Genomic DNA, 16366 nt, shown 5'->3' with positions numbered 1-16366 from the left:
CCATGTTTCTCTTTTATTAGATAGGATAGAGAAATATGCAAAATAACCATCCCTCTGCTATGCTCAAGCCTCGCCCACCAGCCAATCAGGAGCTAGTATGCAAATTAACCCAACTAATGGCGGCGGCGATGGCGGCCATGGAGTTGGAGCAAGCAGGAGGCTTGGGTTGCCCCCGGCGATGGAGGAAGCCAAGCTTCACGCCTGCTGTGGCCTGCCCTCCACCCCGCTCAAGGCTACAAAGTTTCAATTATAGAAGATAGATAAATCCCAGGGAAAAAAAGAAGAAAAGGAGAGGCTGGGAGCTTGGATCGCTGGAGGGCTTGGCCAGCCTGAAAATGGCCATCATCCCCTCACCCAGGCTGGCCAGGCGCCCCAGCGGGATGCACACCCTGATCTGGGACACCCTTCAATGCAAACCAGCCGGCCCCCACCCGTGCACCAGGCCTCTATCCTCCTATATAATAAAAGGGTAATATGCAAATTGACCCTAACAGCAAAACAAGTGGAAATTAGTGGTCACTGTGACACACACTGACCACCAGGGGGGAAGATGCTCAATGCAGGAGCTGCCCCCTAGTGGTAAGTGTGCTCCCACAGAGTGAGCTCTGCGTAGCCACAAGCTAGGCTGCCAGCTGCCAGCACAGCGGTGGTGGCAGGAGCCTCTCCTGCCTCCTCAGCAGCGCAAAGGATGTCCGACTGCAGCTAGACATTTAGTTTAGCCATTTCCCCCAGACTGCCTGTCTTTTTAGTAGTCTTTGGAGTGAACTTACAGTGCTGTAGGTTTTCTTTGTCAGGAAGTATGCTTTTTGCCCTGGCCCGGGTGACTCAGTGGCAAGTGGACATCCCCCGAGGGCTCCCAGGCTGTGAGAGGGATGTCTGACTGCCAGCTTAGGCCCGCTCCCTGGGGACACAGGTGGACACCCTCCAAGGGGTCGCAGACTGCGAGAGGGCACAGGCCGGGTTGAGGGGACACACACACACACACACCCAGTGCACAAATTTTTGTGTGCTGGGCCTCTAGTTTCTTTATATTGACTCTCCTGGCCACTGTGGGAGGTGTGTTCCTCTGAGGTTCTTGTTTTGCTCTAAAGCAGAAATGTCCACTTGGCCATCACACTCCTGTAATTGTTCTAATGATAGAGTTTTACAAAGAATGACCCCAAAAGGATCCCATCTCAGGGAGTGAGTGTAGGAGTGAGGGAGAGGCCAGAGCGAGGTCCATTTCCAGCTCTGCTTGTCTTTGCTGTTTTGGGTTCTGTTACTGCCAGATAAGAATACTTAGAGAATTTTCGCAAAAAATATATCCAAATTTAGCTACTTAGAATAATTTGTACTCACTGAAGCTAATAGTTCTTAAAGGGTATATTCATGGCTAGGAGACCAGAAAATAAAAGGCTATGCTAGTATTTACCACTCATGATGGTGTGACACAGGCATTACCTTCTGTGGTCCACCCTGGTTCTGTAAAACTGGCTGGGGTAACATCACTGCTCCCTGGGCTCTTTTTAAATTGGGTTCACGTGGGCTTATTCTGGGCTTAAGACTGCTAGTAGGAGGGAAAGGTGAGTGAGGGGCAAATCCTTTAAAAGTAACCTGTCAATTTGTTCACTAGCTTGCACTTTTTAGAAGGAAAATTAATTACACATAATAAATGGCTGTATAGCTATACCTGACAGCAATGGTAGTTTGTGTTACACCTTGTGTCATTGCAGCGAGGGATGGTGGTGAACATAGTTAAATACAAATTGATTATTTTTAGTTTGCATGAAATACTTTGTTTTGGTCTAATTTCAGTAGATTCAATGACAGGTGAATCAATGACAGTCAGTTTTATACTGTCAAATTCCCCTTCAAAAAAAGAATTAAGTTTATTTTTTTAAATAGTAATAAATGCACCTGTTACAGAAAGAAAGCAACACAAAAAGGCAAATAGTAAACCTTAAGTCTTTCCCTCTCTAGCTACCTTAGCTTCACCCCAACAGCAACTCCCATTATCAATTTCTAGTATTTGCTTCCAAGATATTTTATCATCAACATTCAAGTATAGTTTTAAGGTTTTTGTTTGTTTGTTTGTACCCAACAAAGTAACACAGATCTATGTCTCATTCTTGGAGATTACCCCATATCAGTGCATGCGGCCTCTTTTTGTTTTCCCCATGGCTGCATAATGTCCTGTTATTTGAGCTATATCATCATGTAACCAAATGTTTCCAGTCTCTCCTGCCATTAGTGCCTCCATTGTACACTGTTATTTTAGACCAGCCGTGGGCAAACTACGGCCCGCGGGCCAGATTCGGCCCGTTTGAAATGAAAAAAACTAAAAAAAAAAAAAAAAAAGACCGTATCTTTTTATGTAATGATGTTTACTTTGAATTTATATTAGTTCACTCAAACACTCCATCCATGCTTTTGTTCCGGCCCTCCGGTCCAGTTTAAGAACCCATTGTGGCCCTCGAGTCAAAAAGTTTGCCCACCCCAGTTTTAGACAGATGGTATGTGTGTAAGAACATGCCTGGGTGTGAGATTGCTGGGCCATAGGGTCATGGTTTATATTCTCACCAGTAGTGAATCACCAACACAGTGTGTTACCAAATTTTTTATATCTATCCATCTGCTAGGTGGAAATTAGTATCTGTCATTTTAATTAGTGTTTATGAAGGAGTTTGATCCTATTTTTCCCTATTTGAGGACATCCAACTTTTCTGTGAACTATCATGCCTATTCATGTACTTTCCCCTTTTTCTATTAGCTGGTTGGTCTCATTGATTTGAAGAAAATTAGCATTTGGTACATGAGCTGAGCGACAAGGTTTTGTTTTCCATTTAAATTCTCCGGTCTGCCATGCGCAGCTTCAACTTTTATCTTTAAGTCTGATTCCTCCGGAATACGTGTTTGCTAAGGTGTGAGGTAGGCATCCAGTTTAGCCATTTCCCCCAGATGGCTCCACATTTGTTCCCTATGTGTTACTTTGTATCCTTCCTGATTTGAATGCCAACATTATCATATACCTAATTCCCATATCTGTTGGTTCTTGTAGAATTTTCAGTCAGCTCCATTCATGAGCCAGCACTGCGCTACTTTGATTACTGCAGCTCTGTGGTTCCCACCCACCTGCCTCCACAGTTGGTTTTCTTTGTCAGGAAGTATGCTTTTTGCCCTTGCCCCGGTTAGAGTGTGGGCCTAAGCACCAGAGGATCTCAGGTTCCATTCCCAGTCACGAGCACGTACCTGGGCTGCAGGTTCAATCCCTGGCCCTGGTTGGAGCATGGGTGGGAGGCAACCTATTGATGTGTCTCTCCCACATCGATGTTTCTACCTCTCTTTCTTCTCCCCTTTCCTTTCCACTCTCTCTAAAAATCAATGGAAAAAATATTCTCAGGTGAGGATTAACAACAAACGTATGCTTTTTGTCCAGCATCATGTTACATTTATATATTAATGTAGGGTTAATCGGTGGATATCCTTACAATTCTGCATATTCTTGCTAAAGACAGCCATGCTCGCTGTTCCATTTATTTAAGTCCTTTATCTCAGGAGTATTTTAAGATTTTCTTTAAATGAAGCATATATTTTTGTTTCCTTCAGTTTGTTCCTAGGAATGTTGACTTTTTGGTTACTGCTACAGCAGAGGATCTGTTCCTCCATTATACTTTCTAACTAGTTGTTGCTTGCGCCAATTTAAATAGGATTACTCTTTTTTTTTCACATCTTCCCTTCAGAGGAAACATAATGTGAACTTTGGAGCCACTGTAGCTGAGCTGGTGACTAAAATCATTTGGAATTTTGTTTTTAATCTGGGTAGAAAGATCTGTCATTCCATTAACAATTTGTTTTCAAAAATCAACACTAAGACCGGCCGGAGCAACTCGGTTGGTTGAGCATTGTCCCATGAACTAAAAGGTCACTGGTTTAATTCCCAGTCAAGGCACATGCCCAGGTTGTGGGCTCGAGCCCCAGGACAGGGTGTTATAGGAGGCAGCTGGTCAATGTTTTTCTCTCTCTTCCTTCCTCTCTCTCTAAAATCAATAAAAACATATTTTTTAAAAATCAACACTAAAATAAATTCACCTTAATAAAAGTTGTACTAATAAGGAAAATAAAGGTTTTATTTTGCATAGTTAGTAAGCTCTGTGATGTAGAAGTGCTATTTTCTGATTAATGACCACTATTTTGATATCAGAGAGTTGATAGGACAACTAAATTTTTCTTTGTTTTTAAAAGACACTTTACCATAGGGCAGAAATTCAGGGTTGTCATGGACACTACTTGTAACCATACTGTGGAATTGCAAAGTTAACAGTTACTTGCCCTGATTTTTCTATAATAGTGTTTGGTGTGTGCAGTATGTGGACAGTTCTGTTTCAACTGAGAGCAACATATTTGTACCAGGCAGGGGTGTGCACTGATGAAGGCTGCATTGACGTTAGCCTCTCTGTGCTTTGATAATTCCAGATCTAAAGCAGTTTCATAAAGCCATATAAAACTGGGTGCCAGTACCCTGTTGCACAATGTGTACTTTTGTGTTTTGTTGTTTTTTAAATATATTTTATTAATTTTTTTTACAGAGAGGAAGGGAGAGGAATAGAGAGTTAGAAACATCAGTGAGAGAGAAACATCGATCAGCTGCCTCCTGCACACTCCTCACTGGGTATGTGCCCGCAACCAAAGTACATGCCCTTGACTGGAATCAAACCTGGGACCCTTGAGTCCGCAGGCTGACGCTCTATCCACTGAGCCAAACCGGTTAGGGCTGTACCTTTGTTTTTAATTCCTAGAGCTGCTCAGTAAACAACTCATTCCATCCTCAGATGTCTGGGTACTCACTCTATAGTTTCTCCATTCTCTTCTCCCCTCTCTCTTGAGTGCTGGTGGTCACCCAGCCAGTGAGGCATGGTCATGATTTATGGGGGGCCCTTGTCTGTGGGCCTCTCATAGTGGACCCATGCCAGAGGAAGTTGCAGCCTCAAACCATTGCCCAGCCTCCTTACCCTTGGGCTGTGAGCACTGAAGGGGGCTGTACAGTGTAGAAATAGAGTGCTCCCCAGCTGATGGCACTGAACGCTCCAGGAGGAGAAACTTCATAAACACAGAGCCTGTTTCAGAAATCCAGTGATCAGTGCTCAGGCCATTGTGACACACAGAAAACAGGGCACGTGATATATAACTATTTCATGTAGGAAAGTACAGATGTGTGGGGTAAACCAGTGGCATTTGGGAATTTTCTCTGAGGTCTGAGAGGTTCTGGACTTCCATCCATAAAAGAGAACACAAACCAGTCATCTTTTCATTCCTTACATCCTCTCCTCCCAAGGTTTACAGGAGTCAGTTTTTAATATTGGCTTAAAGTACATGATCACCCCCAGACCAGTCTTAAGTAAATCTTGAGTGTGTGGACTATGTTTCTAGAATAATATTGTAATCCACATTTTGTTTACTTTGATTTCTTTGACCAGGAAATATGTGAAGAACTTTGGGTGAAGATTGCTTGTTATGCCAAGTGTAATCCTTTTTCTTCCACAGGATGAATATTCCATCTTTCCCCAGACGTACTCCATAGATATTAATGGTTATATTCTCGTGTATTCTGTGACATCTATCAAAAGGTAAGACTCAACGCCTCTTCCTTGCTTGAGTTTATTTGCTATGCAGAGATAGCATTAATCCTTATAAAGGATTATGCTGGAATTGGTGTGGTAACAATTAGGCTTAATTACTAAGCTAAACGTTTTGTGGGACAAACAGGTTGTTAAAGGAAAAACAGTATCCTGATCGATGTTCTAGGTAAATGGTGATTGGACACCGTCTGAGCTTGTCTGCGGATGGAAATAGGGAATGCACAGTGACTACTTTTCTGTGTTTCCATCATGTAAATGTGGAACAGGGCTGACTGCTGGGGCCCTCTAGCTAAGGAATGTTCGACAAATGTTTATTCAGAGATTTTGTGGCTTGTCGGCTCAGTGTTAGACTTTTACCATTAAATGTCAGACCTGTTTCATTTTGAATGTTCCCAATTGGGGTTACTGAGTGTCAAATACATGTACATGTGACATATTGGTAGGAAAAAGAAAGGAATTCTTTGTGTTCGGTTTATTTTTATTAAAATGGTGAATCTGACATTTTCTGTGTTTCTCACTAAAACTTTACATAATAAACATTTAAAACCTGAACACTAAATTGGATGTCTGCCCTAGCTGGTTTGGCTCAGTGGATAAAGCATTGGCCTGCAGATTGAAGGATCCCAGGTTCAATTCCAGTCAAGGGCACATGCCTGGGTTGCAGGCTCAATCCCCAATGCATGCAGGAGGCGGCCAATCAATGATTCTCTGTCACCATTGATGTTTCTATCCCTCTCTCCCTCTCCTTTCCTCTCTGAAATCAATAAAAAATATATTTTTAAAAAAAATTAAATTGGATGTCTGATTTCATGTTTTTCCTTTTATAGTTTTGAAGTGATTAAAGTTATCCATGGCAAGTTGTTGGACATGGTGGGGAAAGTGCAGTAAGTAGGAACATTTTTCTCTATCGTTAGATACACTTTCCAATAGCACCTTCTGGACAAACTGACTCGTTTTCTTTGCCTTTCTTATATTAACAGAATACCTATTATGTTGGTTGGGAATAAGAAAGACCTACATATGGAAAGGTATGTCACTTCTAATAATTGCTAATTCATAGAATTGAGCCTGAGATGTTTAGTCCCAGAAGTCACGGGTGCCGTTGTTCGCCGGCGGCGGGTTTTTAGCTGCGGCGCCTGTGTTCTGTGTTCAGGGAGGTGCGCGGTGCTGCTTGGCAGAAGCCAACTCACCTGCCTTGAAAAATGTTTCCTGGAGAAGAGGGGGAGCAAACACTGTAGAAAATTATCTTTCGTTTCTTCTATCATTCTGTGCAAAGCAGACACTAACATGACAATGGGAGCGTTCATTTATTCAACAAATTGTTTTTTGAGTGCAGGGTTAGGATTAGCAGTGGCCCCGCCGGCAGGAGACGCCGGCCGGATGCTGGCAACCTGTGCGCAGCATAGCCATGGCCCTTTGGGGGTTGCCCCTGTCCTCGGGCACGTGCAGCTCTCTCTCAGATGTTGGGGTGTTGGTAAATGCCTCCTGTGAGCTGTGAGGGCTGCCGGGGCGTGAGTACTAGTACTCCCATAAGACAGTGTCTGTCTGTTCCCCGGCTCAGGTGGGAGTGATGCATGGTCATGATTTATGGGGGGCCCTTGTCTGTGGGCCTCTCATAGTGGACCCATGCCAGAGGAAGTTACAGCCTCAAACCATTGCCCGGCCTCCTTACCCTTGGGCCGTGAGCACTGAAGGGGGCTGTACAGTGTAGAAATAGAGTGCTCCCCAGCTGAGGGCACTGAACGGAGCATGCACCTGCTCCAGGAAGAGAAACTTCATAAACACGGAGCCTGTTTCAGAAACCCAAGTACAGTAGATGTTTTATAAAGTAAAGAGTAAAGCTCTTTAATGAGAATTTTTGTCCTTTAGGGTGATCAGTTATGAAGAAGGGAAGGCGTTAGCAGAATCTTGGAATGCAGCTTTTTTGGAATCTTCTGCTAAAGAGAATCAAGTAGGTATTTTTAAAGCTCACTTTGCACTGCATCCCACCAGTCCAGGCCTGTGCTCCTGTTAGCAGCTCAGCACTGTCTTCATTGCTCCTGTTTAATCCTGACCCTCCCACCATCCCTCCCATCAGGCTTGGGTTGCCTCAGGGAGACACCATCTGTTTTATTTCAGCCAGTGTTCAACCTCATGGGACCTGGAATAATTGTAGGATAAACAGAAATTGATAGTAAAGGAAATACTGCCTTTGTGAACATGCATTATCGTGTTTGTTTTATACTAAAGGCTGCTACGGAAGTAAGTCTAGACTCACCTGGGTGGGACGAGGCGGCCGTGTGCATGACCAAGTGTAGCAGAGACTCGGGTCTGCTTGGGGAGAGGCGGACTATTCTGGATGAAGCTGTGTGCACCTGAGTTCCTCATGTCCAAGACATTTTTGGTTAGTTGGGGAGATTGGATTACGTTTTTTATATATTAGGAAAATGGTGTTAATTTTTTTAGGTGTGGTAATGGTATTGGGCTTATGACAAGAATATCTTTGTTCTTGAGAAATGCAAACCAAAGTATTTAGGAGCAAAGTTTCATAATGTCAGCAACTTACTGTCAAATGGGATGGGAAGATGGATAGAGAAAAAGAGAACAAATACATACAGCGAAGATGTTGATATTTGCTGAATCCAGCCAGTGGGGCTAGGTGGTTCTTGTACAGTTCTTTCTGTTGTTCTGTATAATTGAAAACTTGTGAGGTGGGGGAGTGAAGTTGAATGGTTGGCCTCAAGCTGTGTTCAATTCTGTTTGCTGACTTCACTGTGCTTGCTTCTCTTTGGTGAAAAACTGAGGGTCTTAAAGCAGTTGTTCTGTTTGACAGTAGAGTTCAGGAGGCGGCAGCAGCAGTGTGGACTGTTCATGTAGGTGGGTGTAACCACTTCTCAGTGTGTGTCTGGCAGTTACTAATCCTTCCAGCAGCCTCAGGAGTGTAAATGCCTTATGGAGCTACCTCCAGTGTGTTAAGAGGGATTGCTGAGTAGGGAGCATGGCTCAGGTTAATTTGTGTTTTTGAGAGTAACTTGAATGGTTAGCTTAAAGAGTGTTATTTGGTTTCAGGGTGCAGGCCTTTTCTCCAGTTTGTGTTGTGCTTTACTGTAGCTGAAGGGTTTAATGTGGTTCTGGATAGGTTTGCCCGTTAATCCTTCAGTTCCTTTAGAAGGTGGTGAACTGCTTTCGAAGACCCAGATAAAGGGTGAATGTGCTGCCGACGTAGGCAGACAAGCGCTGAGGTCAGGCGTTCCCATTGCTCACTGTCTGGGGCTGCTCTCGCACCATCATCATCAGGCCTGAAGTGAACCCTTTAAAGCAAAAAGACTGTTACACCCAAGTTAGGTGCATGCATTGGAGACATGCATGTCCTTGGGAAGCAGGTCCTGAGCAGATCCCTCAGTGGCATTCTAAATGGTTCTCACTCTGTCATGTCGTGGGACACTCCTGCTTACATCCTCTTTGAATGTGCAGGAGATGATGAGAGAGCCCTAAGCCTAGTGAATGTCTCCAAGTCAGGTGGGGAGAAAATGAGTAATTCTAATCCCTGACATAGAGCTGGAGTGATTCTAATCCCCACACATACTGGAATGCTTACTACTATTTGTGTAGTAGGGAGAGAAATCTGTCTAGTGTGCACTCACACACCCACACCCAAGTGGTCATGTGACCCAGGGGTGGGCGAACTTTTTGACTCGAGGGCCACAATGGGTTCTTAAACTGGACCGGAGATGCCGGAACAAAAGCATGGATGGAGTGTTTGTGTGAACTAATATAAATTCAAAGTAAACATCATTACATAAAAGGGTACGGTCTTTTTTTATTTTTAGTTTTATTCATTTCAAGCGGGCCGTAGTTTGCCCACGGCTGATTGTGACCAGAGACCAGTTCCTGTGAACTGATCCAAATTTTATTGATAGATTTTCAAGTAATTTGTATTACTTGCCAAAAATCCAATATATCAAAAAAAAACTTACCTCAGCAGTGTTCGGTTTCATTGATAACATCATGGTAGTAAAAATTGCCAAGTCTGTGAGAATACTGCATTTTAACTGTTAATGGAGCCTGGGAACGTTTGCAGTTTGGTTTATTTACCATGGAGACCTTCGGCTATAGCTCAGCAATTTGATGAAAGAGAATATTTTTTGACAATCAGATTACATGGATTACTAAGTTGTAAGATTTATCTAGAAAGCCCGGTTCCAGACACACTATTTTCTTGGTAAAAGTTTGGCAAGTGTCATTCCCAACATTTTTCTGTGCATTATTTTCAGAATGAAATAAATAGCTTGTTTGTGTAACCATGGGACGTGAGGGGGGTGAGTCTGGAGGAGGAGGGGAGGGTTGCTGAAGCAGTGGCTCAGTGAGACAGGAGGGCTGGGCCTGTGGCTGGCTTTGGCTTGACCAGGAGTCCTGCTTCCTACCAGTCGGAGAGAAGGGACCCCAGAGTAGATGAGCCCATAGGGTACATGGCGGTCTCTGGATGTCGATTCTGTTTTCCTGGTGAAATATAAAACAGTCACCACGGAATGGGGAGGCTTTAGGAATTCAGAGGGAAGGGAAGACATGAAACCTTCATCTGGGGGAATGACTGGATGAGGGACATGAGCTGGGCTGCTGGGTGGCATCGAGGGTCCACTCATTCACGGTCCTGGAGGTGACAGCTGTCGCGGCGTGTTCCCAGGCTGCACTGGGTGTGGTGCAGGCACCGCGCAGGCTCTTGGCAGAGAGGGAGTCCACGTCCATGAGCACGATGGTGGACTGTGGAGTCTGCTGGCCCCAGGAGGAAAGTGAACGAGAAAGTGGCTGAGGGACAGGGAGAAGGTGGTCGGATCGGGGAGGCAGGTCCCTGTGGGACCGAGGATTGTTGAGTTGAGGCTATTGAAAGTGGAAAGGACGGTGAGGTGGTGGGAGACTTAACATTGGGTGGCTGCTGCGGTGTCGAGATCTAGGACTGCCCCCGAGGCTTTTGAGAACGGGTTTCTTTCATCATCACAGTGAGCAACTTACAGGACAGGCACTGGTGGTCCTCACCACTGTTCAGCATAAGGGAGGGTTTCCTGTCCAAAGGGGCAGTGCTCCTCCTGTGAGGGGCTGGGGGGCTCTGGGAGGCCAGGCTGCTGGGTCTGCAGACAGTGAAGGAAGGGAAAGTGGCTCGGAAGGATCGGGCTCAAAGGTGAAAAATGCCCTCTCATGGCATAAGTGTCAACACAGGTTTAAGGGAGTGGGAGGAAACAGGTTCGGAGGAAGGGCAGCAAGAATGAGGGTTTGGCCGGCCTTAGGCCCCGGGGTGCCAGAAAGAGGGAGCATGGCCCTGGGAAGCAGTGTCGGAGGGAAAGGACAGCCCTCAGGGAGGTGGCTAGGCTGGTGCTGGACCTGGAAATCCAGAGGCACCGGGGGGCGGGCCGGGCTGGAGCCGACCCCTCCCTGTGGTGACCATGAAGGCAAGATCAGAAGCACGAGAGAAGATTAGTTCAGGTCTCAGGTCAGGTGGGGAGGAAGGAAGACCAGTCTCCGGGTTGTGGGGTGGCCTTGGCCTCCGCGCTTGTGCCTGCAGCTGCGGGGCGGACAGCGGGCCTTCTCCAGGCCCGGCAGCAGCGGTAAGAGTGAGTCTCAGGCTTCCGCTGTAAAACCAACACAGTCGCGTTTTATTTCTTTTTCAGACTGCTGTTGATGTTTTCAGAAGGATAATTTTGGAGGCAGAAAAAATTGATGGGGCCGCTTCACAAGGAAAGTCTTCCTGCTCGGTGATGTAATTCTGCTGTGGGCCCGAGGCCACTGGGACCCGTCCTGCCCGGAGACGCAAACTGCCCGTCATCCTCGAAGATAAACTCTGCTTCGTTTTCCTTCTGTTAACCTGAAAGATTTATTTGGGTCAGAGCTTTTTCCCACCTGCCCCCCTTTCAGATTATGTTGAACTCTGACTATCCTTCTGAGTTCACTTCCACTTTCGAATTTTAAGCAATCATATTTTCAATTTATATATTGTATTTCTTAATAATATTATGACCAAGAATTTTATCGGCATTAATTTTTAAGTGTAGTTTGATGTTTAAAATAATGTAATCATCAAAGATGCATATTGTTACACTACTATTAACTAGGCTTCCATATATCAGTGTTTATTTCATTGTGTTAAATGTATACTTGTAAATAAAATAGCTGCAAACCGTAGTCCCTCGCACTACTTAGTGTGGCTTTTAAAGAAAACCATGTCCGGTGAGGGCTCCTTCCTGGCCCCCAGGACGGCTCAGGTTGGATTCCAGGAACTGGCAGAGGATGTGGCCACAGGTGGAGGCCCGCGGGGCCCACTGGGTGGCAGTGACGGTGGGGGTGACTGCCGGAACTGGGGAGGGGTCTCTCTTCACTAAAGCTGAGTGGCCTTGGGGGTCTGTGAGGGAGTCACTCCCAGTAATGGCTGTTCTCTCTCCACCCTCAGAGGCCCCCATCCCAGCCTTGACTGGAGGGCTTCCTGCAGGGGGGGCTGTGGCAGTTACTTGGCAAAGCCTTCTCGCCCAACTGCTTATCTCAGCTGCATGAAGGAAAGAGATGTTAGAGACACTTATTATCCCTCCTTTTTTAAATATATTACTGATTTCAGAGAGAAACGTCAATGAGAGAGAATCGATTGGCTCCCTCCTGCACTCCCCTACTGGAGATAAAGCCTGCAACCCCGGCATGTGCCCTCGACCAGAATCGAACCTGGGACCCTTCAGTATGCAAGCCAATGCTCTATCCACTGAGCCAAACTGGCTAGGGCTATTGTCCCTCCTTATGTTTAGCTTGATGTCCATGGCAGACGGGATCTAATTTACTTCGTTATTTTTATTTTTCAATTACGGTTGATATACATTATGTTAATTTCAGGTGTCCACCCAGTGACTAACCATTGCATAACTTGCTAAGTGCTCACCCGCCTGGTGACTCGCACCCCTGACACCACACATGCTATTAGAATGCCATGGGCTCTTTTCCCGATGTTGTGCTTTATGTCCCGTGCAGACAGCATCTGACCTAGAGCGTAGATATTTGCCTGTCACCATCCCCAAACCTCCAGTAGTTTAAAGAACAGGGACTATTGCCCAGTAAGTGGGGTGTGGGGGGCTTCATGAACCTTCTCCAGGCCCAGCCGCATGCCTCCCGCCTGCACAGAGGCGCAGCCGAAGGAGAGCGGGTCTGATGTGGCAGCTCCCACTCACTGGAAGTCGGTTCAAGCCCAGCTGTGCGTTGAATGCCCGTCCCAGTTAAATTTCACAGGGCATTGCTATCATTAGGAAATGTTACTAACAAAATGTACTTTTGCTTTGTGACTAATTTTTTAATGAAAAATTGCTTTTAGAATATGCCATTATTTTGGGTCGTTTAAGTATTTGTCTCGTCATTCCAGGATGAAATTGGAGCTTTAGGAGACCTCCACCAAATACTTTTTAAATAAATAAATTTTGACAATATAGTATCGTGACTTGTTAACAGGGCTTGTTCTTAGGCCTGATGTAAGACTCGGTGCTCAGTGTATGGACACGTTGACTCTGGGCCGGGTCACCGTCAGCCTTCTCTGAAGCTGTCTGTGGGCGTGCGCTTCCGTGGGCCATGCACCTGGAAACAGTTCACTGCACAGGGAGGGCCTATAGGGCTGGGTCTCCTGCTGGGCGGCACTGTGATATCCTGTGTGTGTACCGTTCACATTTTCTGAGCACCTACTATGTGCTGGACACTGTTCTAAGTGTCAAACACAACAGAAATGTGAACCCTTGTAGAGCTTGCATTTGACCCCAAACCTGGGGACATGGGAGCAGGTTCTTCCTTGACCTGCTCACCTACGCCAACTGTGGGGTCCGAGCCCCTCTACACGGAACTGGGCCTCCGCGACAGAGAAAACGCGAGAAGTGGTAGGTATGGAAGACAGTCTTTGTGGTAGCCAAGTAGCCACTAGACAAAGTAGCTCTTCAAAGGAGTCTCACACAGCAGCCATGGCAAACACAGTGGCAAACACAGGAGCCATACCAAGCAGCTGCTGTACACATAGCCCTACGTAAAAGCAGCCTCCCAACACAGGAGCTACACAAACAGGAGCCCGACCAGGCAGCCGGGCACCGGCCGGCCAGTAATACATCTTCCCCATAACACAGCCCTGTGCTGGCTGGTCAGTGGCCACTTACATACATGCATAAACAAGCTCAGACGAGAGGCGTTGTGCCAAACAGTTGGGGCTGCAGAAAGGCACGCCTGCGCCGTGTGTAGATTGTTGTGTCCTTGCTTTGCACCTGCGTATAGCAACTTAGCCTTGAACACCATGATTAGGATTCCCACACTCAGATTGGCCTTGAACATCTGTTGTGCTCTGGACAAGGCCCCCACACTTAAATCGGCCTTGAGCATCTGGCCTACTCTGACCAGGGTTCCCACAGGACACCGCAGGGTAGGTCCATCCTGCTCCCCAGGGCAGCGATCCTGTCCACCGGACCGTTGGTTCACTCCCCTGATGGCCTGAGCTTGTTAGGTTCCGAGTGGCGGTGTAGCTCAGGACTTTCCGTGATGGGCTGCTCATTATCCCTGCCCCCCGATGGTGGGGGTGGGGGTGGTAGAACCTGTCGTGCACTAGGGTTCTGTTCACTCATGTTCCCCCTGTGGAGAAGGTGGCACCTTACCTACATGGAGGGACACTGCCTTAGCCCTGGTAGTAATTGGCCAAGGTCAACCAAATGCCTTCTGTGTCCGAGATGCTAACGTATTATCCGAGCTGAAGAAATTCTTGCAACGGCCAGGTTTGACTTAAATGTTTTGTTATTTAATACTGTATTTCATCACTTCTGAGCCTTCTTTACCTCTTAACATGTTTGAAATCGAAATGAGTCTAAAATCAGTGACAAAGCATTGTGTCATAAAAGGTAACGCAGTCTTGAAACTTATTCAAGTTCTTTAAGTGCAAATATAAAACTAGACATTTAGAACTCCATCACAAATCATAATAAATGCAAATTACACAAATTTAAATTAATGCGGTGAGATTTTACTAAGACTGAATTATCTGTCCACTCTTACCTCTCGAGCCTGCCAGTCCCCGGCGTGTCACAGGGCGCTCTCGCCTGAATTGCTCATCACCCCCTTGTCGCCAAATCCAATGGGTGCTTTCTGGTTTCTTCCTTGACCCTTCGCATTGCAGACAGGTGACAACTGCTTTTCTTTGGACGCCTGTTTCCCTGACAGCCCAACCCCCTGTCCCCCCAGCTCACTGTGTGTGTGTCCTCTAAACGGGCCCCTTTCCTATCCACCCGCTCCTTGATTTTATCCAGTCACGTAGCTTTCACTACCTTGTTACCTGAAGACCGAAATTTGCCTCTCCTACCCTGACTTCTGTGGATTCCAGACTTACCTTGTCTTAATGCCTCATAGGCGTCTCCAATTTATTAGGAAATTAAATTCTTGATTTTCCTTGAAAACCTGGGCCTCCCCTAGACCCTGTCTCGGGAAAACACCATTGTCCGCCAGTTACTAAAGCTGGGGATTTGGGGCCGTTCTCTACCTCTTTCCTACACACTCCCCAGCCCACCCAGTCCAGCAAAGGCTAAGGCCCTGCCTCCTGGACCGCGCTTGCCTCCGCCCACTTCCTCTGCACGCTGGCCTGTCATAGCTCACCCTCCAAAGGACTTACAAGTCACCTTGTTGAAAACACAGTCTTGTGTTACTCCCTGGCTGAGAGTCCTTTAATCATGTCCACAGCCGCGCTGACTGTCCTCGAGGCCCCGCCTGAGCTGAGCTGTGCTGCTTGACTCAACCTCACCTGCCAGCGAGGCCAGGCTCCCCTCACCCTGGGCCCAGTCGCTTCCCGGGAAAAAGCTCTTCCCCCCCCACACCTCTGTGCCGCCGCCCTCTGCCCAGGCTGCCCCTTCCCGAGGCTTCTCTTCCGCCGGGGCTCCACGTGGGCTCTGCTCTGCACACCTGTCAGAGCCCCGGGATTTATCACAGCGCAGCACGTGTCACCACGGTCAGCTCGGTCGTTGTGTTGTGTGTACTGAGTGTTACTGGACTAGATGTGACCACAGCAGAGACGGGGCCTACCGGTGTGTCTCCAACTCCTTGGTTCCCCAGCTCCTAGCACAGGGCCTGTGAATATTGTAGAGACTTTCCAGAATACCATTGTAATTTCCTTGTAGTTTCATAGTCATAAATATATGTTATTATCTATTTTCTTCGTGGTTGCCCTAGGAATTACAATTAACAACGCAGTTTGGGTAAATACCATCCCGTGTGTAGTCCCATCCCCTCCACCTCATTTGTACTATTGTTGTACAAATTACATTTTTATATATTGCATTCCCATCAACAGACCTGCTATTGCTTTATGAAGTCTCCTTTTAAATCTAATAGGAGGGGAAATGTCACAATAAAAAATACATGTATCCTGTCTTTTATAGAAATTACCTGTTACTTTTACTGGTGCTCTTCCCTTCACGTGCTCTAGCAGTGGTCGGCAAACTCATTAGTCAACAGAGCCAAATATCAACAGTACAACGATTGAAATTTCTTTTGAGAGCCAAATTTTTTAAACTTAAACTATATAGGTAGGTACATTGTTATTAACTTAATTAGGGTACCCCTAAGGCTTAGGAAGAGCCACACTCAAGGGGCCAAAGAGCCGCATGTGGCTTGCGAGCCCCAGTTTGCCGACCATGGGGTTAGAGTTAGTCAAACCTCGTTTCTCGAATGTCTTCCATCTCGAACAATTCGGTTCATGACCAAGTTGTTCACAAAAAAAAGTCTCTTGTCGACCA

General features: G+C 46.3%; 1 protein-coding gene across 1 annotated transcript in view; it reads left to right on the top strand.

The window, feature by feature from the left end:
- The window catches only part of RHEB (Ras homolog enriched in brain), a 23087-nt gene extending 11322 nt beyond the window's left edge, over positions 1-11765 (top strand). The window contains exons 4-8 of the mRNA XM_015566227.1: positions 5521-5603; positions 6443-6499; positions 6596-6643; positions 7485-7566; positions 11258-11765. Coding sequence (XP_015421713.1) covers positions 5521-5603; positions 6443-6499; positions 6596-6643; positions 7485-7566; positions 11258-11350 — 363 coding nt within the window. The 3' untranslated portion in view covers positions 11351-11765. The remainder of the gene's footprint in view (positions 1-5520; positions 5604-6442; positions 6500-6595; positions 6644-7484; positions 7567-11257) is intronic.
- Positions 11766-16366: the final 4601 nt, after the last annotated feature.

Source organism: Myotis davidii, unplaced genomic scaffold, assembly GCF_000327345.1.
Source record: "Myotis davidii unplaced genomic scaffold, ASM32734v1 scaffold762, whole genome shotgun sequence".
Classification (NCBI taxonomy): Eukaryota; Metazoa; Chordata; class Mammalia; order Chiroptera; family Vespertilionidae; genus Myotis; species Myotis davidii.
This window is presented reverse-complemented; position numbering and strand designations above follow the sequence as displayed.